The sequence below is a fragment of the Ipomoea nil genome, unplaced genomic scaffold (assembly GCF_001879475.1).
Source record: "Ipomoea nil cultivar Tokyo-kokei standard unplaced genomic scaffold, Asagao_1.1 scaffold1932, whole genome shotgun sequence".
NCBI classification, from domain to species: Eukaryota; Viridiplantae; Streptophyta; class Magnoliopsida; order Solanales; family Convolvulaceae; genus Ipomoea; species Ipomoea nil.
Window position 1 is genome coordinate 1,553,530 of NW_017618360.1, and position 27,128 is coordinate 1,580,657.

The window sequence follows — 27,128 nt, forward strand, 5'->3', positions numbered from 1 at the left end:
CTTGCAGTTTGACAATTTTAATGAGGTTGTTTTCAACATTTAATTAAATAACACATCCAAACAAATGAATTAATGATAATTCATAAGTCATAACATCAAAACAATGGTTTTTTAAAAAAAACATTAAAACAATATTAAAAATTAAAAATACTCAAATATGAAATACTCAAATACTTCAATCATCCAAAGATTCAAAGTATCAAATTAGTCCCATGTATATATGTCATATTATATATATGTATGCGCGCGCGCGCACACACACACACACATATATAATAAAAAAAATAGGCCGAGCTGATTGGGTTCACTCGACCGAAATAGACGAGTTAACTCGACTAACTTAGACGCTAGGCGGCCAAATCGGCCGAGTTAGGCGCTAGGCGGCCGGTAACCTAGGCGGGCGCCTAGGGGGGAAATCGCCACGGTCTAGAGGCGCCTAGACCGATTTTTACAACCCTGATATACACTCGTGACTAATTTGATACTTTGAATATTTGGATGATTGAAGTATTTGAGTATTTCATATTTGAGTATTTTTAATTTTTAATATTGTTTTAATATTTTTTTTTAAACCATTGTTTTGATGTTATGACTTATGAATTATTATTAATTCATTTTTTTGGATGTGTTATTTGATTAAATGTTGAAAACAACCTCATTAAAATTGTCAAACTGCAAGTCTACCATTGTTTTTTTTGCGCCCGCCTAGATTCCGCCTAGGCGCTGGGCGCTGTCCGGACGCCCGATTAGCGCCTAGCGCCTACTGCAACCATTATTCAAAGTATATAAATGCAATATAATATATGAGAGAATGATTATAATTGTCACTAAAATAAATGTTTGTAATTTTGTAATAACGTTTTACTAAATACTTAGTCTAAGAGCGATAATCTAAATAAATATTACTTTTGGTTTAAATTTTTCTAAGTCTTCTTAATTATCTTTTGGGTAGTATTGTCATTGTCTTATCTTTAGTACATGTCCTTTTTTTTTTTCTTTATTTGGTCGTGTGTCATGTGCAATTGGGTTACTGGTGATATCATCATGCAATGAGATTATGGTGTATGAAGTTTTGAATTTGCCTTGTTGTGTATATGACTGAGATCTTAGTTGTACTATGAACTCTTTATCTTACGAGCGTCTATTGATATTTTGTAGTGGTAGGTTTTCCCATACATGTTTCATGTGCAGGGAGATGTGTGTCCTATCGTTTTAGATTCCAGTTGTAATTGTATTTCTGATCAACAACTTTGTAATTATGTCGCACAAGTCTGACATTGATGTAAGAACAATTTTGTCCGATAAAGAAAATTGTATAATATTTGTAAAGTAATGTACAATTGTACCGTTATAAAAATACATACAAAAAATACTAATACCATAATGACCTAAATCATTTCAATAATACAAAAACATAATTGAAATATTGAATTTTATTCTGAATAATCAAAAGAAGATTAATTAAACGAAAAGAAAACTTAACCTAAATTTGTTTTTTTTTTATAATAAAAATTCAAGCAAAATGATTTTCAAAGTTCATGATTTATAATCTTTGATGCTCAACTTTGAATGCGTTGAATGCTTTGTATTTAGTCGGGCTAATTATTTGACCAAAGTTTATGTTAAATTTTATATTGTATTTATTTTTTATTACTTTTTATATTTTAACATATTAGTAGTATATGTTTAAAAAAAATCATATAGTATTCGGTTCAATATAGAACCTTTCAATTTACAAAATCCTGAACGATTCGATTTTCTATTACTAGTTGGATTCGAATAAACTGAACTGAATTGTCCACCTAGATAAGCACATCGAGATTGCCCTTAGAGCAGCCAGGCAACAATTTGTTGCGAACCAATTGACAACTTGATTTTTTTTCCAGCAACACATGTCTACACTTCACCTTCCAGGTCTTCAACATCATAATCCTGCATTCAGCTAAAATGTTGTTCAAGGTGCCTCCTCTAGAGTTGTGGCCGTTGGAGTCATTAATCCACTGGACGATGTTCGCCGAATCGCTCTGGATAGCAATTCTAGAGTAGCCTAATTTCCAGGACATTTGGAGACCCAAAAGGATCGCCCAAACTTTAGCTTCGTCAGCCTGGCAATCCCCGAGATTCTTCTTGAACCCAGCTGCGATCCAGTTCCCATGGTAGTCTCTGAGCGCGCCCCGCGCCTGCATCATTCCCTCTGGGTTTGCAGCTACCGTCAACATTCAAAGCAATTCATCCATTCTCCGACCTTAATAAACTGGACTGGGCAGCAGGAGGAGGCCGATGTATCTGATTGTTTACGAAAGCCCCATGAATGTATTTGCAAAACTTTCTACACTTTTTGGCAGAGATTTGTGCAAAACACTAAGGGGTCGTTTACTTCATTTCTCTGTTTTTCCATTTCCATTTTTCTATTTCTCCATTTTTCCAGTTTTCTATCTCCATTTCTCCAATTTTCCATTTCTCCAATTTTCTAATTTTCATTCCCTATTTCCAAATTTTCATTTCTATAATAATAATAATAATAATAATAATAATAATAATAATAATAATAAATGAAATGGAAAAAAGAGGAAGATGTGGGGGGGGGGGGAATAATAATAATAATAATAATAATAATAATAATAATAATAATAAGAAAGAAAGAAGGACGAAATGGAAAAAAAAAAAAAGAGAAATAAATGAAATGGAAAAAAGAGGAAGACGTGGGGGGTGGGGGTGGGGGGAAATAATAATAATAATAATAATAATAATAATAATAATAAGAAAGAAAGAAGGACGAAATGAAAAAAAAAAAAGAGGAAGACGTAGCCACGTAGGGGAAAAGAAAGGGAAGAACAAAACACAGACAAAGCGCCACACGCAGGGTTCAATCCCAGGACCTCGTGCACTGTTCACGCGATTTACTGTTCACCCGTGTCCACTCCTCCATTTGGAGAAAGCTTTTTATCTATTCTCCAAATTTGTATTAAAAGAGGAAGAATGGAGATAGAGATTGAATTTGGAAGAAGAAATTTAGTAAACAACTTCTCCAATTTTCCATTTCTCCATTTTTTGGAAAATCCTCCATTTTTCCAAGTTAGTAAACGACCCCTAAAATTTTTAGTTCAAAAAACAAAGGTCCCACCGGAAGTTGAACCCAGGTCGCTAGATTCAAAGTCCAAAGTGCTAACCACTACACCATGGAACCCTTGACAACGGCGGTGTTGTTTGCGACTCAGGTTCCAGGTGTCTGCAAGGCAAAAACTTGGCAGAGATTTGTGCAAAACACTGAAATTTTTAGTTCAAAAAGTGAAGGTCCCACCGGGAGTCGAACCCAGGTCACTGGATTCAAAGTCCAGAGTGCTAACCACTACACCATGGAACCCTTGACAATGGAGTTGTGAGATTAACCTTAATCGAGCGTATATGGCAAGGAAAAAGGTTGCCTTTTACCAATATTGCCACCCTCGATTCTCGAGTAAGTTCCAGAAGTTGGATAATAAGGCTCAGGTTGTTGTCTTTCTTCTTCTTCCATTTCCAGGTTTACACTTGTCCTTTGCAGATTATATGCTATTCTTGTGCAAAGATTGAAACTTTTTCATTCTTGTAAATGATAAGTGCCCTGTTTATTTTCATATCTTTGACTGAATTGGATTTGGGTTTTGCTAGTTCTGTGTAGAACTGTAAATTTATCCTTTTTTTTTTTTTTTTTGGCTTTTAAGAATGCACGTGGTAAATCCCTCAGTGGGATCCTGATTGGTAAAGGGTCACTAAATTAGCTTAGGATTCACGGGCTCAAACTAAAAAGGTCTGTAAGCTGATCACAGGAGGATTTGAACTTGTAATATTTTGTTTACTAATTCAATAACCTACCAATTTGGCTCTGAGTTGCCCACTTAGATTTATCTTTGCTCTTTGATCTGCATGTTCTTGGGTAGGTTATGCTTCTTTGTTCAATTATGTTCTCTTTCTTGTCTGTTTTTGTTTGCCCCTATTGAAATGTATACTAATGTTTGACTTAGCATATTGATTTCAGTTTTTCACTGCTCTGTATAAGTTGTGATTATTGCTCTAATTGTCCTTACCCAGCTACTGCACTGTGAATCCTGGGAATTGAACTTCATCAAATCAATCTAGACATCATTAAGGTTTAGCTCATTCCAGTCCAGGTGCAAGATGTAAACTTTGGAGGTTTGATAGATTCAACATGAATATACACAACAAACCTATTGATTTATATGCAATGATCAACAAATTTTTAACTAGTTTGTGATGGTAAAAGTCAAATATGATATGACTTGAGTTTTCTGGGTAACCAAGCTGTGTTTATAATTTTATATGTCTGCATTTAAAAATTGCAACTTTAATTGCCCAAAACCCAGGGTTGTTTGACACTTATGTCTCCATATTGGAAAAGCTTGTGTATTCAAGCTATCAAGCTTTTCTTGTGCAATATAGACACATGGATTTTGTGAAAGTTTAGTGGCAAGTAAAACTCTGCTATATATTGAAGTTTGAAGCAGCCCAGAGACTGCAATCTTTTGGTATTAATTGAAGAGTTCTTTGTGGAACAAGTTCAAACATTACACACAATTCTTTTTTTTTTTTTCTTGGTTGACGAGGAAACTTACACTACTATCGAGAACGTGTGCTAGGTAAACTCTGCCTCGCTCAAACCAAGAAGGCCAATAGGCCGCTCCTGCTGCAAGTAGAACTTGTAACCTACATGCTACACCATAGATATTTGTCTCTCTGTTTTATACAATTGCCCCATACTGTCCAAATGAAACATGTATTATAGAGTTAATACCTCCAATGGACAGTTATGTCATGGACTCGGGTCCACCTTGCAATGTAGACTCTAGTTAAAATATATAATTTGTAGAGTTAATACCTCCAATGGGCCTCTGAGTATTTGCGGTTTACCAACTGTGGTCATCTGAGCCATGGACCTTTTAGGTCTTGCGTTTCTTGCTTACATCTATATAAACTTGAACTGTGTTCAACTATACAAAGGTCCCACCGGGATTTGAACCCAGGTCACTGGATTCAAAGTCCAGAGTGCTAACCACTACACCATGGAACCCTTGACAACAAAGGTGTTGTTTGCCACACAGCTTTGAGATCTCTGCAACTCTGCAAGGCAAAAACTTGGCAGAGATTTGTGCATGAACACTTAAGATTTTTAGTTCAAAAATTGAAAAATTGAAGGTCCCACCGGGAGTTGAACCCAGGTCACTGGATTCAAAGTCCAAAGTGCTAACCACTACACCATGGAACCATTGTCAATGGAGTTGTGATGTTCACCTTAATCGAGTGTGATATGGCAAGGAAAAAGGTTGTCTTTTACCAATATTGCCACCCTGAATTCTCGAGTAAGTTCCAGAAGTTGGATAATAATACTCCGTACGCAGGTTGTTGTCTTTCTCCTTCCATTTCCAGGTTTACACTGGTCCTTTGCAGATTATATGCCATTCTTGTGCAAAGATTAGAGCAGACCGGTTCAAACTAAGACAGTAATAAGCCCCTCTCACCGGAGGTTGAACTTGTAACCTTGTAGATACCAATTTAATAACCTAACCAATTTCGCTCGAGTTATCCCACTTAGATTTATCTTTGCTATGTGATCTGCATGTTCTTGGGTGGGTTATGCTTCTTGTTCAATAATGTTCTTTCTTGTCTGTTTTTCCTTGCCCTTTTTGAATTGTATAGTCATGTTTGACTAAGCATATTGTGTTATGTTTTCGGGTGAAAGCACGCGTCAAAGGGCGAGTAGGGTTATTGGGGTTGTCTATGTTGAGAGATAAATATAAGGAACAAAGATAATAGGAACGTTTTGAGAGTTTTCCCACCTCTTGATTTTAACTTAACTTCTTTCTTGCTTGTCCTTTTATTAGAATGAAAATCCCCTTTATATAAGAGGGTTACAAAGACTAGTAAAACATAAAAAGGAAAGGAAGACTAGCAAAAACATAAAAAGGAAAGGAGAATCACTAAAGATCCTTACCCTAATTATTTGCTATCTCTAAAGGAAATAAATCAATTCTAATAGTAAAGATAATAAATCAGTTATAATAATAAAGATATTCCCTTAATCATCATATCATTACTCCCCTCTTGGACATCAAGCTTGTCCTCAAGCTTGAAATCTAGAAAAGTGGGAATTGATTAGTCTGGGGTCGTTGCGTCAATTGGCTCATCGTCCCCTTCGCCATTAAAGCCAAGCATGTATAGTTGTTGTTTGCAACGATGGCCCTTTACCCATGGTTCATCACAATTATAGCAGAGGCCACGCTTTTGGCGCTCTATCATTTCTGTCGGGGAGAGTTTATGGAACTGAGGGCGTGATTGTGGCTGTTGGTGCACTGTTATGGCGCAACTAGGGGGTGTTTGGGATGGGAAAGTTTGTCGGGGAGGTGCATTGTGAAGCAGGAGGCCTTTACGAGCATAATCTCGTGCTATGTTAATGGCCTCATCAAGAGAAACTGGCCGCATCCTTTCAACATCTATACGTAGAACCTCATCAAGGCCGGCTGTGAACAGATTGACTTGTTGAGAATAAAGGACGTTGTCAGCTCTAGCGAGGAGGGTCTGGAAATCATCTATGAATTCGTCTAAATCCCGACCATGTTGTTTGAGGTTTGCCAGTTCACCTAACGGGTTGATGCTCCGGGGTGGTCCAAAACGGAGGGTGCATGCACCTTTGAATTGATTCCAAGAAAATTGTTGACCATCCTGCATGCGACGTTTGTACCACAGTTGGGCGCTATCGAACAGATAATACGCTGCTGTGGTAACCTTCTCATGATCAGAATGCGGTGATTTATCAAAGAACAACTCACAGCGATGGAGCCAAACAAGAGGGTCCCCTTTGCCATCAAAAGTGGGGAACTCCAATCTGGTGAATCGTGTAGCCGGAATGGGAGCAGCTGGCTGCGGCAGTGCAGTCTCCGGAGTGGCTTGGTTGCCATGAGAGGCTGCCACAGTTGTGGAAGTGGTGGCCTGCGATGTGAAGAAAGAGTGCACCATCTGGGAGAGATTGGTTACTGTTTCGGTTAGAGAGTCCACAGCTGCAGGAAGGTGTTCCAGTTTTTCGATGGATGCCTGGATAGCTCGGACCTCGTCCTGGAGTTTCTTGATATCGCCCATATTGACGCCCGGCAACGGAACCAAAATGTTATGTTTTCGGGTGAAAGCACGCGTCAAAGGGCGAGTAGGGTTATTGGGGTTGTCTATGTTGAGAGATAAATATAAGGAACAAAGATAATAGGAACGTTTTGAGAGTTTTCCCACCTCTTGATTTTAACTTAACTTCTTTCTTGCTTGTCCTTTTATTAGAATGAAAATCCCCTTTATATAAGAGGGTTACAAAGACTAGTAAAACATAAAAAGGAAAGGAAGACTAGCAAAAACATAAAAAGGAAAGGAGAATCACTAAAGATCCTTACCCTAATTATTTGCTATCTCTAAAGGAAATAAATCAATTCTAATAGTAAAGATAATAAATCAGTTATAATAATAAAGATATTCCCTTAATCATCATATCATATTGATTTCAGTTTTTCACTAATCTGTATAAGTTGTGATTATTGCTCTAATTGTACTTACCCAGCTACTGCACTGTGAACCCTGGGAATTGAACTTCATCAAATCAATCTAGACATCATTAAGGTTTAGTTCATTTCAGTCTAGGTGCAAGATGTATATTTTGGAGATTTGGTAGATTCAATATGAATATACAGAACAAGCCTATTGATTTATATGCAATGATCAACGAATCTTTAATGAGTTTGTGATGATAAAAGTTAGATATGACATGACTTTGAGTTTTCTGGATGATCAAGCTGTGTTTATAGTTTTATATGTCTGCATTTAAAAATTACAACTTTAATTGCCCAAAACCCAGGGTTGTTTGACACTTACAAGTTACATGTCTCCATATTGGAAAAGCTTGGGTATTCAAGCTATCAAGCTTTTCTTGTGCAATATAGACACATGGATTTTGTGAAAGTTTAGTGGCAAGTAAAACTCTGCTGCTATATATTGAAGTTTGAAGCAGCCCAGACTGCAATCTTTTGGTATTAATTGAAGAGTTCTTTGTGGAACAAGTTCAAACATTACACACAATTCTCTTTCTTCTTTTCTTTTCTTGGGTGACGAGGAAACTCGCAACTATTATCCGAGAATGTGTACTAGGTAAACTCTGCCTTCTCACACTAGACAACAAAGGATCACTTAGGTTGCCCGTAGCTAGCAGCTCAAACCAAGAAGGCTGCAAAGTTGAACTTGTAACCTACACATGCTTTGGTGGCTAGAGCACCGTTGATTGATCCCCCTACAGGTATTTTATTTATATTATTTTAATAACTATATAAACTCGAACTATGTTCAACTCAATACAAAGGTCCCACCGGGAGTTGAACCCAGGTTGCTGGATTCAAAGTCCAGAGTGCTAACCACTACACCATGGAACCCTTGACAACAAAGGTGTTGTTTGCCACACAGGTTTGAGATGTCTGCAACTCTGCAAGGCAAAAACTTGGCAGAGATTTGTGCATGAACACTTAAAATTTTAGTTCAAAAAGTGAAGGTCCCACCGGGAGTTGAACCCAAGTCACTGGGTATTCAAAGTCCAGAGTGCTAACCACTACACCATGGAACCGTTGACAATGGAGTTGTGATATTCACCTTAATCGAGTGTGATATAGCAATGAAAAAGGTTGTCTTTTACCAATATTGCCACCCTGGATTCTCGAGTAAGTTCCAGAAGTTGGAAAATAATACGAAGGTTGTTGTCTTTCTCCTTCCATTTCCAGGTTTACACTGGTCCTTTGCAGATTATATGCCATTCTTGTGCAAAGATTGAAACTTTTTCGTTCTTGTAAATGATAAGTGCCCTGTTTATTTTCATATCTTTGACTGAATTGGATTTGGGTTTTGCTAGTTCTGTGTAGAACTGTAGAACTGTAGGTTTATCCTTTTTTTTTTTTTCAGTGAATGTGTACTGTAAACCTACATTGTAACCCTAGTTTGTAAAAGGTCAAAACAAGAAGGTAAATAAGCTTAGAGCAGACCGGTTCAAACTAAGACAGTAATAAGCCCCTCTCACCGGAGGTTGAACTTGTAACCTTGTAGATACCAATTTAATAACCTAATCAATTTCGCTCGAGTTATCCCACTTAGAATTATCTTTGCTATGTGATCTGCATGTTCTTGGGTGGGTTATGCTTCTTGTTCAATAATGTTCTTGGTAGATTCAACATGAATATACAGAACAAGCCTATTGATTTATATGCAATGATCAACGAATCTTTAATGAGTTTGTTATGATAAAAGTTAGATATGACATGACTTTTTCTGGATGATCAAGCTTATGTTTATAGTTTTATATGTCTGCATTTAAAAATTACAACTTTAATTGCCCAAAACCCAGGGTTGTTTGACACTTACATGTCTCCATATTGGAAAAGCTTGGGTATTCAAGCCATCAAGCTTTTCTTGTGCAATATAGACACATGGATTTTGTGAAAGTTTAGTGGCAAGTAAAACTCTGCTATATATTGAAGTTTGAAGCAGCCCAGACTGCAATCTTTTGGTATTAATTGAAGAGTTCTTTGTGGAACAAGTTCAAACATTACACACAATTCTCTTTCTACTTTTCTTTTCTTGAGTGACGAGGAAACTCGCAACTATTATCCGAGAATGTGTACTAGGTAAACTCTGCCTTCCGACACTAGACAACAAACGATCACTTAGGTTGCCCATAGCTAGTAGCTCAAACCAAAAAGGCCAATAGGCCACTCCTGCTGCAAGTTGAACTTGTAACCTACATACTACACCATAGATATTTGTCTGTCTGTTTTATACAATTGCCCCATACTTTCCAAATGAAACATGTATTTGAAACACAGCTCAATATTATTCGCCCGAGAGAACAAGCTTGATGATGCAAATGAAATGTGTGTTTGCAGCCAAGCTGAAACACAGGTGAATATGATTCGCCCGAGACAACAACCTAGATGATGCATTACAATATATTGCATTAGAATCATAAACCAGGAATTACAAGTTCACTGAGAATGACATTATATTGCCTTTTTATTTGTATTGGAAAATTGAAACTGCAGATACATGAACAGAAGAGAGAAAAAATGCAGGAAAAGAGCAGAAGTTAGTTCATCCATGAACTTGATTTTTTATGCAGGTTTCATAAACCAACTGAGCAGTGAGAAGATCCACAGCAGCAGACCCAACTGATTTGAACACAGTGGTTTCTTCTTGGCTCTTCCTCCCATTCTTTTCTCCCTTTATCAACTCCACTAAATCTCCTCTTATATCATCTCTTGTGATCACACCTCTCTCAAATGCTCCCACTAACTCCCCAGATTCAACCAAAGCCGCCTCGTTATCTATAAACACTCTCCCCTTCTTGATTGCCTCGTCGTCGCATTCCTTCATAGACGGCTTGAAGGATCCCACCAAGTCCAAATGTGCTCCTTCCTTCAATTCTCCCCCCTTCACCAATGGAGTCTCTGAGTTTGTGGCACAGCTCACTATATCTCCCAACCCCACCACCCCCTCCAAACTCCCATTGCTCTCCAGAATCACCCCCTCAAATCCGCTCTCATTTTGCAACTTCTCAGCCAAAGATTGTGCCTTTCCAACAGTTCTGTTCCAGATTATCACTCTCTTCAACCCTGGCCGGACAGCCAGGTGGGCCCTGATCAAATGCGGGGCTAAAGAACCAGCCCCGATCATTACAAGGGTCTCGGAGTTTTCCCTCGACAAGAATTTGGAAGCTAAAGCTGAGACGCAAGAAGTGCGGTAAAGGGTTAGCTCGGTGGCGTCCATGGTGGCTAAGGTTTGGCCGGTGAGGGAGTTGAAGAGCACGTAACTTGCGTGCACTCCGGGGAGGTTTAGGGCGGAGTTATTGGGGTGGTGAGTGACTAACTTGACGCCGACGTAGGGGAGGGAAGGGGAGAGAGACCAGGACGGCATGAGGAGGAGGGAGGAGGAAGGGGTTGTCTCGTGGGAGTGGCGGACGGGGGATTGGATGTTGGTGGAGAGGGTGGAGTGCAGGTGGCGGATGAGGGAGGCGTGCGTGAGGAGACGGCGGAGAGTGGCGGTGGAGATGAAGACCGTCGGTGGCGCCGCGGCGGCGGAAGTGGGATTGGCTTTGTCTCCGTTGATCGCCATTAAGATTTTTAAGAGGACTTATTGATTGCTAGTATAGTAGTATTTGGTTGGCTGCAAATACTGGGCGGTAAAGCACTGTTTGATATGGAGTAATTTTTGTGGACTTGCAGTTGACTAGCTGACCATCAAATAGTCAATATTTGGAACAAAAAAGTAGACCAAACAAACAGACCTTGACTTTGAGAGTAGTTTTTTGGGCCATTTAAATAGCTTTTTTTATGGGCTTATCCAACCACACTCTTGCAAGGGGGACACGGCCCAATATAACACCGTTCTGTAATTCGGGAGTAACGGTGTTGTTAGTGGCACCGTTTTTCAGACAGTTATACCATGGATCCAGGTCCACCTTGCAATAGACTCTAGTTAAAATATATAATTTATATACTGAATGTTTATAATTCAAATTGCGAGCATTCAGTATATAAATTATGTATTTTGGGACCCAGGTCCACCTTGCAACGTGGACTCAGGTCTACAAAATAATTTGTCTTCATGGTTTGGAGTTTCAAGCTCATTACAAACACGTAATTCTCATGTTATTGATTTTTATTAGTCGGTTAAAAAAGAAAAATATTACTTGTACTTTCAAATTCTACGCTCGATTTTTATTCCATCTCTTAAATCTTGAATGTAGATAACTTTTCTTGAATCCACAAGATGAAAATGTCTTATCTATGCTTGCCACATAGAGTAGAATTTTGGAGTTCTAGTAGAACTCGTTAAAATAATACCTGACCCAACCATTTCCCTCACAAGGACCCACTATACTATGCACGATTGTAAACATGCATTTTAAACACACATCTCAAATTACATGACACTTGACTTGTACACTATACTCATTTATCGTGCAAGCTTGCAACGTAACGCTCCAATCACACCGGCCCTATGTGCAATGTGCTGAAAAAATTGTCTTAAAAAATGATATTTCAAGTGGTCATTTTGGATTATCATTGTCACTTATTAGTAAAATCCACTTCTAATTTGAATCGAGGAAAGGTGGATTTGAGTTCTCACAAGTAAGAATTTTAATTTTGAGTGACGTCCACATGTGCAGCTCCCCAACTCTCTTCAACTATTCGGCTATTGTACTCTTTGATCTGCTTGTTCTAATTGGGTGGGTTATGCTTCTTGTTAAATAATGTTGTCTCTTTCTTGTCAGTTTTTCCTTGCCCTTTTTGAATTGTATACTAATATAATGTTTGACTTAGCATATTGATTTCAGGTTTTCACTGCTTTGTGTATATATATATATATATATATATATATATATATATATATATATGTCAACCAATCAGAGTAGCTCAAGTGGCAAATGAGCTTTATTTGTGGGGGATTTCGGGTTAACCTGGGTTCAATTGGACTTGGACCGTTAAATGGACAGAAAAAGACACGAACCACATTGTGTGGTTTACACCAAATCTTCTTCTTTCTATATAATAAAGTCATATCATCTTGGCCAATCACAAAGTAGCATTTTCCCGCCTAATGTGAACACATTTTTTTTTATATAAATAGAGAATTTATTTATTTATAGATAAATAGATATAGATTTGTCAGATATCCTCTACTAAGGAAAGAATATTCTAAAAAGCAGTCTATTTATTAATAAGTTTTTTTTTTATATCTCCAAGGAAAAAATAATGACCACATGTTATTTTCAAAGAGTCTTTTCAGTTTTCAATGAGTATTTTCAATTTGTTAGATAGCAATATATATAGCGACATTTGGGTCTTCAGATTTTGCCGAGCTTTAGATGTATGAATGAATGAATAGTGCGTGGCGGTAGCTGAACTCAAGAACGACGGAAAGGAGCCAAAGAATCCGAGAAGGCGGCGAGCGTTAGAAGGACGACATAAGGAGAAAGAGAACAGAGACGAGCTGATATGCTAGAACAAGGGAGCCGGTGGAGACGTTGGCGGTCGCCGGTCCTGTTCTGGGTGTCTCACTTCTGGTAGTCAAGGTGAGAGTATGAGAGACCGAGGTGAGACTCAGAGGCAAAAGGGTGAGAAGCTGAGAGTGAGAGAGGCGAAAGGGTGAGAGTCTGAGAGAGAGGGCGTCTCACCCTTTCGCCTCTCAGCCTGGCTCCCCTTTGTAAATGATATCGGATGGAAATGTTTGGAAAAATGAGCTTTTGAGCTCCTCTATATAAGAGGAGAATGTTTCTCTTCCAAACATAATTACTTGCCCGCCAAAAGACTCTTATTTAAGAAGTCTTAATTTAATGGCTTTTTATTTAAGTTTTTTTTAAAAAAAAATTATTTATTAGGGGTGTTTGGGAAATATTAACCCAAAATGCATATTTGTTGTTTTAGTTTTTAGCAGTTTGGAGAAAATTGCTGAGTTATTACATAATATTTTTGGTGTTTTGATTAAAGACAAAATGTTAAAATGACGAATTTGATAAAATTTTGACGAATTTGTCAATAATCAAACAAGGCCATTATCTAATAATTATTATGGTATTTAAAAAATTAATTGTTAAAAGTTCGTTTGGAAAATAGGAAAATGATTTCTGTAAAATGAGTTATTATTCAGAAAATATTTCTCTTTTTAATGTTTGGTTGCACAGTAGAAAATTGTCTAAAAGAAAATTTATATTATTATTATTATTATTATTATTATTATTATTATTATTATATAATGTAATAATAAAATAAAATTAGAATAAAAATAATATTAATAATATAATAATTAATCAAAACAAAACTATATACAAAATAAAATTAATTTTTTTTAAAAAAAAAACAACAAAAAAAACCAAAACAAAACAAAACAAAGGGGAGCCCGTGGCTCCCCTTTGTAAATGATGTGGGATCATTTTGAACCCACGTCGAAAATGCTTCAAAAGATGAGCTCTTGGACTTCTCTATATAAGAGGAGCAATGCTCTTCTTCCAAACATAATTCTTGCCATCAACGTGGACAAGTATTGAGAAGTCAAAATGCTCTTATATAAAAAAACCTTAATGGCTTTTTATTTGAGTTTTTTAAAATTAACTTATTTATCTAATTATTAGGGGGTGTTGGGTAAAGATTAATGCAATCTTTCCTCAAAATGTATATGTGTTGGGCGGCTGACTGCAACAAAAAAAAAAAAAAAAAAAAAAAAATGAAAGTCATTTTCCTTAAAATTCACCTCTCAAATCAAACACTGGACACCTAGAAAATAATTTCTGAACCATTTTTTGGGTTTCCAAACGCACATTTAGTATAATTGACTAATAATAATAATTATTATTATGATAACTAAACTAATAATCTATCTATACTTATTATTAAAAACAAATTCCTTCTTTCATTCTTGCCCAAACACTTCTTCCCAAATAATAGAAAAAGAAAAATGAAAAGAGAAACAGAATTAACTTAATAATAACAATAATAATAATAAATAAATAAATAATCTATATCTATATCTATATCTATATTTATATCTATACTATAATTAAAAACAAAATCCTATTTACTTGATTTTCCGCCCAAACAATAGTAAATTGTAAAGGTAAATTAAAAAAAGGAACGTAAACTCAAAAAGGAATAGAAATATGTCACAATAACATTCTACATCATCAATTAAAAATTGAACGAGAATTATGTAAATTGGAAAATGAAATGAATATTAATAATTGACTGAAAATTACAAATGGAAAAGGAATGGAAATTAAGTTATTTGAAAAATGAAATGAATATTAATAATTGATTGAAAAAAAATGATCCGTAATTGACTAAAATGGAAAAGGAAATGGTCAAATTATTGTGTTTTAATTTTTCACAATAATATTACACAGTAGAATAAATCAAATCACAATTATATCATAAATATTTCACAATTTCAAACAATGGAACGGAAATTAAAAATGAAACGGAAATATTTCAATAATAATATTCTACATCATCAAATTAAAAATGAAAATAAAATATTTCAATAATAATATTCTACATCATCAATAGTAAATGTATATTTTAAAAAATAGTAAAGGTAAATTAAAAATGAAACGAAAATTAAAAATAAAACGAAAATATTTCAATAATAATATTCTACATCATGAAATAAAAATGGAACGGAAATTAAGTAAAAATATCACTGCATCTATATTCTAATTGATTGAAAATAAAAAAGAATAATTGACTGAAAATGAATCTAATATTACTAATTGACTAAAAATATAAAAATAAATGATTATTAATAATTTACTGCAAATAAAAAATGATCCATAATTGACTAAAATAAAAAAGTAATGGTCAGATCAATGCATTTTAATTAAAAATGGAACGGAAATTAAAAATTCGACGAAAATATTTCAATAATAATATTCTATATCAGCAATAGTAAATGCATATTTTAAACAATAGTAAAGGTAAATTAAAAATGGAACAAAAATATTTCAATAATAATATCTACATCATCAATTAAAAATGGAACGAAAATTAGGTAAAAATATCACTGCATTTGATATTCTAATTGACTAATTGAGTGGAAATATATAAAAAAGAATAATTGGCTGAAAATGGATCTGATATTACTAATTGATTGAAAAAATATAAAAGGATCACTAATTGAGTGATATTCTACCATATATATACTTGTCATGATGGACTAAAGGTGTTAGCTCTAGACGAGGATGGATAAGATTGTGTTGTCACTACCAATGTCGTCTACAAAGAAGTTTCAATAATGTGTAAATATAATCGGTGATATTATGTTTTTGTTTTAAATGGAAACATTGCTATATATCTACACAAAAAAATATATCTTCCACACAAATGAATTAGGATTACAATTCATTCCTATAACTGAGTTGTTAGAGAACGAGCACATTTGCCTAATTTATGAAAATACTAAACAATAATAAATAAAATCTTCAAAGTCATAGTACTGTATGCGTACATCTATACATTAGCTATTAATTTGAGCAATTATTTACAGAAATTCAAGCAATGATAACATCAAAATACATAAATGATCCAAACCATATCTTTAATTGCACTATATAATATTTGATATTTTAATTTAAATAATTATATATCGTTTCAAATATTTTTAATATATTACAACAAATCCACTTCGTGCATCGCACGGTGAAAATACTAGTATATTTATATACTCTGTAGTTAATTATTATATTGCAGAGATTCTTTAACTCTTGGTTATCTTATGTTAGATGGATTAATATTTGATGCACCGTCGGTGTATAGATGCTATACACCAGCGGTGGATGAGGAAGTGACACATCATTAAGAAATAAAATCAATATTAATTAGGTCCTTTTTTACAAAATATCTAAGACTTAAATGTTTTTAGGAAACTCTTTTATTTCTAATTAACAAAATATATCTACTTTCCTAAAAACATACTTATTACTTACTAATTATTATCTAATTATTAATAATTTTGAATTAATATTAATATCAAATCCAACCCATTATGAGCATTTTTTTTTTCTTCTTAAAATAAGACAAATCAAGATGATATTAAGGCAAAGTGGTTCACAAATGGAAGAGCACAATGATAACAAAGACCAACGGAGCATCGGAACAAAGGAGAAGCCAAAACAAGTGACACTTCGACTAGCTTTCGGATGGTCAGGCGTCACGCTGCTGGTCATGTCGTGACCTGCAGCGTGACAATCTAACGATCTGAAAGTAGTCTGCATGTCACGGTGAAGGTCACGCCCTGACCTTCATCATGACCTGCAGACTACTTTGCGGATCCCAGGCATCAAGCTGCTAGTCACGCTGTGACCTACAACGTGACATCTTGGGACCTGCAAGGCTTTGGCCTGGCCACAATGGATGTCACATCGTGACCTCTATCGTGACAGACATTCTGGAGGTAGTTTTTCTTTGGCGCGTTAACAATAGTATAAATAGAAGTAGGTGTTATTTTTAAAGTATCTAGTAGTTTTCTAAGTCTTCTTTTTAGGTTTTCTCTCCACAAATCCATTCTAGAACATCTATCCATTGTAAATCAATCAATTTTTGGAAGATTTAGGGAAGAATTATCATTTGTAACTACAATTTCTACTTCAATTTTAGATTTACCGTTTATAAATTCAATCAAGTAAGACTTTATTTCTTATTCTCCTATTTTGCAAACTACTTTTGTACTTGAATTCATTGCATATTATTTGAATTGCTTTTAGTTTTTCAATTCCACTATGAGTAGTTAAATCCTTTAGGGATTTAGATTGAATTGCTTTGTATGAATGCCAACATGAATTGAATTGAAAAATCTAGGTTTTGCAATGCCTCTAGAATGAATGTGATTGTGAAATTGGGGAAATGTTTGACTCTTGTTTGGTTAGGGCCCAACTTTGCACGAGGATTTTGGATTTGGTGTTTCACCCATGAGAGTAGGGATTCACCATAGTCAAATCTATCATAGTTCTAACTCACTCTTGAGAAAGGGGAGTTGTAAGGGAAAGAGCACACAAAGTATTTGTTTAATTGCCTCACCTAGTCTAGTTGCCATGAGAATGGAATTTAAGTGATAGCCCAATGACCATGAGAATGACATTGGCACTTGATAAGCTCCCTCATTTTCATTCTTGATCCTTGCTTGGCTTAGAAGCTTAGAATAATATTCGCATTTATGCAAAGTGGTTTTATCTAGATCATTTCTTTCAATATTGTCTTTTACTTGTTCCCTCTCTACTCAATTCTATTATAGTCATTTCTAGAGGACGACACTCACTAAAACATCACCGCTAAAACCAACTTTCAAATGGCGTCGTTGCTGGGGATATCTGTTTCTTTATACTAATACTAAAACTTGTACTATATATACATATGTACATACAATTATTATATATGGGATGACCCCTTTGGCTCCGTCCATAGGTGGGTCTAGTCATCATTATTGAATTTTTATGATTAATACAAGTAGATTATCGAACAAAAAATTATGTGTAATTAAATTACAAAAAATAAAAATAGCACTTGGAGTTAAACGTCTCAATTGATTTCATCCATTCCCTTTTGCTGTCGTATAAAAACAATAATATCGTGTCTGTAAATCATTCTGTGTTTGGAAGAAGAAGCAGAAGAAGAGGAAGAAGGAGGAGGGGGAACATCATTGCCAGTTCTTCCTGATAATTGAGCTGCTATTATTGACCACATGCAACCAAGCTAGTGGCCTGATTTATTTGTTTTTACTTACTTTATTTATAATTTAATTATTTCCAATTTCTATATCTATTATTATAATAAGAGATTTTAGCATTTTTCTCTCTTATTATTATATTATATGACTACTTTAACCAATTAAGGAACACTAATTTAAAAATGCATATTGGACATTGGATGGTCTAATTGCGCAACGCACGTATGAAAACTAGTATAATAATACAAACAACACATTTTCACAAACATACAAATTACAAAAATTCTTAGTCAAGTTGACCAAACTATTGACCCAGTGGCGGAGCCAGGATTTATGTTGAGTGGGGGCAAAAAAGTAAAAATAAAATGAATTAAAAAAATGTTCAAATACAATGTTTGATCAAATACAAAATATCAAATACGAATGAAATTGTTAAACAACTATATCCTAACTAACATTAACTCATTATTCCAAATAAACAACTATGCCAACTAACATTAACGAATTTCCAGTAAATGTATTTATCCTTGGTGATTAACATAACCATTAAAGTAATGAAAAACAAATGGCAACTAAACACAGTTACAAAGGGCAATATTAGTATTAATATTGCAAATGGCAACTAAATTAATTAATAGATGGAAAAAAGGAAATGGCAACTAAAACTAAATGGAAAAAAGAAGTCAGTTGTAAGATTTGAACTGCTGACTCTTCATATGATATAATAAAAAACCAAAGACCCTACCATCTAAACTAAACTAAACTTTGTTAAAATTTTGGTATGTTTAATATATATCTTAATTATATGGGGCAGGGCAGTGGGGGCAGCTGCCCCCACTGCCCCCATTGTGGCTCCGCCACTGTATTGACCCAAAGAGTTATATATGTGCATATTTTGTCGACTAAGGTTGCAAGGTATAGTTTATCTAGCTAGACTGTGGGTTTTCCTCGTCACTCAAGGACTCCTTGTCACTCAAAGAATACAAAAGTCATGTGTAAATATTTAAGAGTTAATGCCATATGGAGTTATCTGGGTATAGTGATTTTATCGCGTTTAGTTCTAAACTTTCAAATTGACCACCCATAGTCTTTCAACTTTCAAACTGTTACCATCGGTGATCCAAGTAACCACCTGTGATCCTTCAACTATCAAATTTTAACCACTCATGGTCCTTCCAAGAGGGCCACGACTGGTTAAATTTTGAAAGTTGAACGGCCATGTGGGTGGTTAGCTTGGACCACGGATGGTAACAATTTGAAAGTCGAAAGACCACATGTGATCAATTTAAAAATTTAGGACTAAATGTGGCAAAACCACTATATACAGAGAACCCCATATGGCATTAACTCAAAACAATTAGCACTATTTTTGGAGTTAAACATCTCAATTGTATTTGTTTTTAGTCTGATAATGTAGTTGTATGTATCACAAAAGTTTAACAACTTAAAGTATAAAGAGAAAATATCAATTTTAGTCGCTTGACTAAAATACATGTATCAGTTTTAGTTTATGACTATTAAAATTTTTAATTTTAGTACTTGACTATTCAATTTGTATCACATTTGGTCCTTGACTATTAACATTTTCAAATTAGGTGCATGACTATTCAACTTGTATCACATTTGGTCCTGCCGTTAAATTTTCTGGTAAAATTTCCGGCCAAGTCATCAATGACGGGCTAATTTATTTAATTTTTATTTTAAAATTATTTTAATAATTTTTAAATTAAAAACTTTAAAAATGAAAAAAAAAAAATGACAGCCCTCCCCGGTGGATCTCGACCGGTGTAGCGAGAGTTGGATCTCGACTTTGCGATGGTAGTTGATCGCGGTGATCAAAGGATAAAGAACACGCTTGAGCTGGTACAACAACTCTCAATAAGAGCACCAATGATGGATTTAATTAACCCGGGGTGGCCCGAATAATTAAACCCGGATAAAAATGTGAATAATAAAAGGATAGATAAACGAAACGATGTTGTAAATGTTGCGGGGACCGTATATCGTATTAAATGCCGTAAATAGGCTATTACAATGATTCGTTAGGACAAAGTATGTAAGATAGGTAGAATGTGTCTTAAAGAGACAAGGTGGGGGGTTTTTATACAACCCCCACCCCTAACTGCCACCGCCTGAAGCGGGGGGTGGTTGGATCCGCGTTGACCGCGCCCACTTGATTGATTCCCAAGTCCGCCCTTTTTTATGGCCGACCCCACTTATGGTCGACCCCTTTATGGTCGGCACCTGTTCGGGCAAATTATGCTGTGCATCCGTATGCACCATGCATTGTGCATACGGATGCAAAAACGACGTCGTTTTAATAAAACACGCGTCTCCCCTTAAAAAAAAAATCAGGTTCGATTCCCAGCAACAACATATGAACTAAAATTTCATAATCGATGAACTATAATTCCATAATCTAATCTATGAACTAAAAATTCCAGAATGAATGAACTAAAATTCCATAATCTATAAACTAAAATTTCTGAATCGATGAACTACAATTCCATAATCGATGAACTATAATTCAATAATCAATGAACTAAAATGCCAGAATGAATGAACAATATAATGTTGTTGCTGGGAATCGAACCTGAATTTTTTTAAAGGGGAGACGCGCGTTTTTTAATAAAACGACGTCGTTTTGGCATCCGTATGCACCATGCATGGTGCATATGGATGCACAACATAACGATTGACCTGCTCGTGGCCGAGGCTGATTGGGCTGAGGCCCAAGGCCGAGCGTGGATCTTAATCCCGGGGGCTCCAGGTTTTGCCCCATTTCTACGGGTCAGTTTACTCTGATCGTAATATATCTATCACGTGTAAATTATCATTATTAAAATTACCTTTTTACTCCGGAATATTAAATTAAAAATTTCCTGTGATTTTGATTTCATCCATTCCCTTTCCCTGTCGTATAAAAACAATAATATATATCGTGTCTGTATACCATCTTGACTTCCTTTAGGCTTTAGATAACAATAATGATGCTTTAAAAAAATAAAAAATAAAAAAAAATAAAACTACAGAAGGGGCTAGCATATTAGTGCTCTCTCAAAAATGATCCTAGAACTCAGATTATCCATTTAGTCCTCTTGAAGCACCAGGGACCTGGGCCGGTTTTTGGATTGTGATGATTCCGTTCTTATAAATAATAAATAAATAAGATCTTACAAAAAATATAAGCGCGTACAAACGTATAATATATGACGACCTCTTTCAAGTTTGAAATCTCATTTTATTAATTTATTATGAAGTGCATAATAAGTAACTAACTATTAATATACTAATATACGTTCTCATCAAGGTATAATATATAACTAGTAACTGTCTCGTGCGATGCACAAATTATTATTAATTTAACAAATTTATCAATTAAATTTTTGACATCCTCTTAATTAGCAAAGAAAGTAATGGTTGTGGAAATAGAAAAACGTAATTGAGTTCTTGAGCTTAAAATTAGTTTGATTAAAAATGTAAGTATAAATATACAATGTGATATTTAATATTTTTAAAAGTTTAATTATGCTATTATTATGTTGATTTTAAAGTTCATTGTTACTTGTATTATTATTTGAATTTGAATTTGAATTTGAAATAACTACTTTAATTATATAACTAACGTATTTAAATAAAACAACAGGCAATATTTATCAAAAATCTCCAACAAAAACTTATTCATTTGAAAAAGATTATTTATGTAAGAACTATAATTATTTTATATCTAATTTCTCCTCTTTATGTATGTGGAGTCAAATTAATTATAATTGAAGTTTAAATGAATATATACACAAATTATATTAAATATAAAACTTTACCAATAAATTTGAACACAATAAACTTTTTTCCATACTTCATTATGCTTTAATATATATAGAGATAGAGATATAACAATAAAATATAATTTATAAAATATAAATACACATAATAACTTCAATAAATATGTATAAATACATCTACCCACAAAATTAATGCATTCATACTTGCTAATCTTGTTTCTATCAAAATGCATGTACACTTTGAAAGAAAAATTTTGTGGCTAGATTCTGCTTTATTATATATATAAAGAAAAGATAAAGATGACAGGCATAATAATACAAACAAGACGTTTTCACAAACATACAAATTACAATAATTCTTAGCCAAGTGGGTCAAACTATTGACCCAAAGAGCTATGAGCATCGTATGTCGACTAAGATTACAAGGTAGAGTTTATCTAGACGGAAGGTTTTTCTCGTCACTCAAACAATACAAAACTCCTTTGTCACTCAAAAAATACAACAACTCGTGTACTCTTTTCTTGTGAATATTTAACTATGAAAAATCACACTTTTCACTCTAAAGAGAAAATTATAAATTTAGTCCTTCAATTATCTTTATTAGCTGTTTCCTTCCCTAAAATCACTAGCAAGAAACAATTGAAGGACTAAATATGAAAAATCACGCTTTTCACCTTAAAAAAGTCAAACCTTTAATTTGCCTGAAAGCTTACATAGCGCCGGTGGCGAAGCTGCTGTAATTCAGAATTTAACCATTGCCGGAGCCTATGCGCTTCCATTGAACCTTCAGCTGGGTGCCTGGAATTTATAGTGAGATGGGCAGAAGGGATGAGGTATGATGGCTGGGAATAATTTCCAAATAAATTGGAAACCAACGATCTCAATGAATTCATTGCCACCGTCCAATCCTCTTCCCCGGCAGGACCTGAGTCCTCCATCTTTTTAATGAATTCAAAGTGACTAACGTAGTCATTGCAGAACCAATCAAATTCATTGATGAACAAATTTGGAATCCATTTTGATAGAGCTACTATGTCGTCCATACTGACAATTTTTTTGTCGGACCGAGCAATAATTACGGATTTGAGGCTGTTCTTCACCTTCACTCCCGCTCTACAGTCAAGAAGACTCTTAATCGGGGGGTTAAACAGATACGTGTCCAGATAAGTATTCATCGATAGCACCAATGTCCTGCCAATCGTTAAAGCGATGGCGGCGCCCAAAGAGTGACCAGTTAACCACACGCCATTTTCAGAGACGTTTTCCAGAAGAATCTTGACGGCAGTGAGCCCCATATCCACCCTAGTCGACTCGTGGAGGCCGTTGAAGATGTAGTCGCAATCGTTTACTATGTCCTCCATGGCGGTGGCTTTGCGAAGCATTGTTCCACGAAAAGCGATTGCGAACTTGGGCGGTGGATCTCCGGTGGATTTCCGATGAAAGATTGCTCCGAAAATGGAGTTATCGTGAGGGTCTCTTAGAACCATGTCTCCGCTCAAATCGAACCCGTATATGCTCCACCGTTGACTAACAGACTCGTCGGAAAGGCAAAGCTGCCCCCCTTTTTGGCGTTCTGTTTCTAAATCGGTTACTGCTTTTATCAAGCTTGCAGCGACCACCATTTGACTCGACGGATTGCTCCTGGATGGAAATAATAATAATAAATAATGAATTGTTGTTTTCAAAAAATAAAAAATAAAAAATGAATTGTCTATCTGGTTTAATGTTCCCACATTCACTTTTGAATCGATAGTTTGGGTCTCAAAAAAAAAAAAAAAATCATCATAATATAATAAAATACTAGAAATTTTAATGATTTTTTTTTTTTAATAATGAAAGTGATTAAGGCCCTGTTTAGTAAAAAATTGGTCTATAGGTCAATTTTGACTTATTTGACCACTATTAATTGTTTGATTTAGTTAAAATATCAATATAAATGTTTGGTTAATTAGCTTTTTGCAATTTCAAAAGGCTAAAATTAAAAAAGCTACTCCTAACAACTTTTTCAATTAGCTTTTTGAGAAAAGAAATTATACCAAACAGCTATCAGCTAACAGCTAATTTACTAAACACTTTTCTACAATCAGCTAATGTTATCAAGTATTTATACTCTCTAATTAACACAATCAGCTAACAGCAAACAGCTATCAGCTAACAGACATTTTACCAAACAGGGCCTAAAAATATTTTTACTTGTTAAAAAGCTGAGTTTCACTCTAGGCCCTATACAGTAGTACACATGCATGCAATGCATGAATTCCCATCCCCTTTACCCTTTCCGATCTCTCCATGCCGGAGCAGGATCGGAGACGCCAATCACGCCGGTCCTCTAGTTACCGGAGACATGAACAGCATGGCGGGAAGAGAGGCGGCCGAAGAAGCGGTGCTGGGGGAAGTGGGTGTCAGAAATCCGGGAGCCGAAGAAGCGGCGCGAAATCGCTGCTGCGGAACGGCGGCGGTTGTGGTTACAATAACGTACAGGGATTAATGAGTGATCGAAATGGAAAAAAATGAGAAGGGGATGGAATGACCGACAAAGAATCCAGGAGGCAACAGCAACATATGTGTCACTGCGCCAGCCAAAGAAAAACAGCAAATCAAAGGGACAAAGTTATTAAGAGCAAAGAAACAACGACGTACGTAGTAAGTAGGAGTGGCTCCGCCAGCTGCAGGTTACTTCCGATGATGGCTCCGGCCGCCGCAGAATGACCTGGAGAAAATTCATCATTATTACTACTCATGCTACAGAAAGATTTTGTTTACAAAACAATTCAAATAAACTCTGATGAGCTGAGCTTGGTGCATGGTATCTCTACCTAAGTAAAAAACCATCAAAATTTAAAGACTTACTCAGGGCAATTTAGTCATTTACTTCTCTCCCTTTTTTTTTTGTTGTTTTTTTTTTTTTTTGTTTTTTCTTCTCCTGCCATGGGAAAGCCATAATTGATAAAATCTTCAAGACATTTTAGTCATTTGCTCCTCTTTTTTCTTCTTCTCTTCTACGCTGCCGCCGGAGGGAAAATTTTTGCTGAAGCTTAGACGCCATTTTCAATCACCGAATGAGCATCATAAATACGCCTACAATTAGTGTCATACTTAGACACTAACCTCAATAATTAGCAGTACACAGTCACATAATAAATTGGAATTGAGATTTGAGAGACTGTTAATTACGAGTAAATAAAATTATATTGCAACACAAATTAAGAAAACAAAAGAAAGAAACTGCCGTTGAGGCTCGTCGGCGGGAGATAAAGGACGGCTGGCGATAGCTTTAAGAACGGAGGAAGAAATGATCGTCAAAATGACTAAAATATGCTTATTATTTTACTTATTAATATTTTTTTTTTTGTAAAATTAAGACATTTGTAAGAATGAAAACTGAAAAGTATGCAATTGTGCACCATTTAAGGACAATAACACTCCACTGAGGCTTGAATTCATAATCTTTTTTATAATAATTCAACTTGATACCATTAAACTACAAAATCCTTAGTTGTTAATTTTTCTCATTATATTATTATTACTTTGTAAAGTAGTGGGATAAAGTTTTTCCGTTGTGGACCAGTTTGTGATGACTGATGAGAGCATCTGCACACGTGGACACTCCCCAAGCTCACACGAATCTTTCAATTTCAAATCCTTTGTGGCCGGTTTCCTAACTTAAAATTTTTTCAGTTTTTTGAAAATTAGAGAACTAGAAAATATAAATAAAAAAACATATTTAACAGCACAATTTTCATTTTAAAAACATAAAATAATTTATTAATTTTTAGAAAATTGAAAAATTATTTTCTAAATGAAAAAAAGAAGTATCTATAATCTATTTGGTTATGTTACTATAACCACATCTCACCATTATCTACTTACATATTATTTATTACTATGATTACATTCACTATCATTTTCTTTTATTTATCATCATCTTCTATCTTTTCTACTCGCATTACTTATTTAAACATAACTTATTTGCTTATACTTAAAGTTAGACATCATTCACATTATCAAAATTAAAATTTGAACTTTATACCAAGTTTTATATTTTGATTGAACTCAATTAATTATTGGTTCGAATATTGAAATTTCACATATATTACTATATTAGAATTTAAAGTTACAGTAAAAAATATATATTTATATATATGTCATTCAAATGAATATATCCAAAAATATTTTAAATACTAAATCAATAAAAATATTAATATTATCTAAACTGATTTTAGGTGAACTTAATAGGTTATTAGTTCGGATATATTTTTAGTTATGTTATATACGAATTTAAATTTGATTCTAATATCAAATATAAAAATCTTACATAAATTGAATTTAAAAGTAAAAATTACATAGTATATTTATTCTATTTAAGCCAAACATTTTTTAAAATATTTTAAATATAAGATCTAAGAATGAAAATAGTTTCCGTTAATAAACAAGCTACACAAACCATGACCTTCCAAAGATACAAGCTAAGTTTTATTTTTATTTTTAGTACCGCTTTCATTGATGCTCGAATTCATGATTTTCGATTTAGAAAAATCACTCCATACCACTTGACCACCAAGTCATTGACTCTACATAAACCAAATCAAGTAAATTAAAGTGACCAATCCAGAAATTCCATCAATCCAACATTTCTTACTAAGTCATCTTTTGTAGTGTGGCGTTAACAAATACCTGTTCAGTATAATGTGGCATCTTTTTTTTTTTTTTTTTAACCTTACTATCAGTATATAAAATTTATATATTTATAAACTAAATTAAAATTATTATTAAATACAAAAAATTATATTTAAAAATTATTAAAGAACTGTCAAAATGTTTAGTACTATTTTTTTAAAAGCAATAAAACTGAGATATATTATTACTGCCATAAGAGCTGAACCAAAATTAGGTGAGATAGAGTCTCAGCACAACGAAAAATCTTGAAAATAAACAAGCTAAAGAGTATGCTATCATATTATTAGCCTGGAAATAAACGAAAAGAACAAATTGAAAATGCATACATAATCTCCCTACAATCATTTATACTAATGCCAACATAAGACCTGAGCACGACCCAATCGTTATGCT

The 27,128-nt window shown here is 34.5% G+C and overlaps 2 protein-coding genes and 6 non-coding genes across 8 annotated transcripts; all 8 read right to left on the reverse strand.

Moving 5' to 3' along the window:
• Positions 1-3,115: 3,115 nt before the first annotated feature.
• Positions 3,116-3,187, reverse strand: TRNAQ-UUG. Its single transcript has one exon. It is a non-coding gene; the product is annotated as a tRNA-Gln (tRNA).
• A 105-nt stretch (positions 3,188-3,292) lies between these two features.
• On the reverse strand, positions 3,293-3,364 carry TRNAQ-UUG. Its single transcript has one exon. It is a non-coding gene; the product is annotated as a tRNA-Gln (tRNA).
• Positions 3,365-4,993: 1,629 nt separating this feature from the next.
• TRNAQ-UUG lies at positions 4,994-5,065 on the reverse strand. Its single transcript has one exon. It is a non-coding gene; the product is annotated as a tRNA-Gln (tRNA).
• A 123-nt stretch (positions 5,066-5,188) lies between these two features.
• Positions 5,189-5,260, reverse strand: TRNAQ-UUG. The gene has a single exon. It is a non-coding gene; the product is annotated as a tRNA-Gln (tRNA).
• Positions 5,261-8,381: 3,121 nt separating this feature from the next.
• TRNAQ-UUG lies at positions 8,382-8,453 on the reverse strand. The gene has a single exon. It is a non-coding gene; the product is annotated as a tRNA-Gln (tRNA).
• Positions 8,454-8,567: 114 nt separating this feature from the next.
• On the reverse strand, positions 8,568-8,641 carry TRNAQ-UUG. Its single transcript has one exon. It is a non-coding gene; the product is annotated as a tRNA-Gln (tRNA).
• A 1,355-nt stretch (positions 8,642-9,996) lies between these two features.
• On the reverse strand, positions 9,997-11,291 carry LOC109146549 (delta(1)-pyrroline-2-carboxylate reductase-like). Its single transcript, XM_019294212.1, has one exon. The coding sequence runs from the start codon at positions 11,173-11,175 to the stop codon at positions 10,156-10,158; it is 1,020 nt and encodes a 339-aa protein (XP_019149757.1). The 5' UTR covers positions 11,176-11,291; the 3' UTR covers positions 9,997-10,155.
• An 11,459-nt stretch (positions 11,292-22,750) lies between these two features.
• On the reverse strand, positions 22,751-23,680 carry LOC109193881 (GDSL esterase/lipase At4g10955-like). Its single transcript, XM_019344708.1, has one exon. It carries the CDS (start codon positions 23,678-23,680, stop codon positions 22,751-22,753), a length of 930 nt encoding a protein of 309 aa, XP_019200253.1.
• Positions 23,681-27,128: the final 3,448 nt, after the last annotated feature.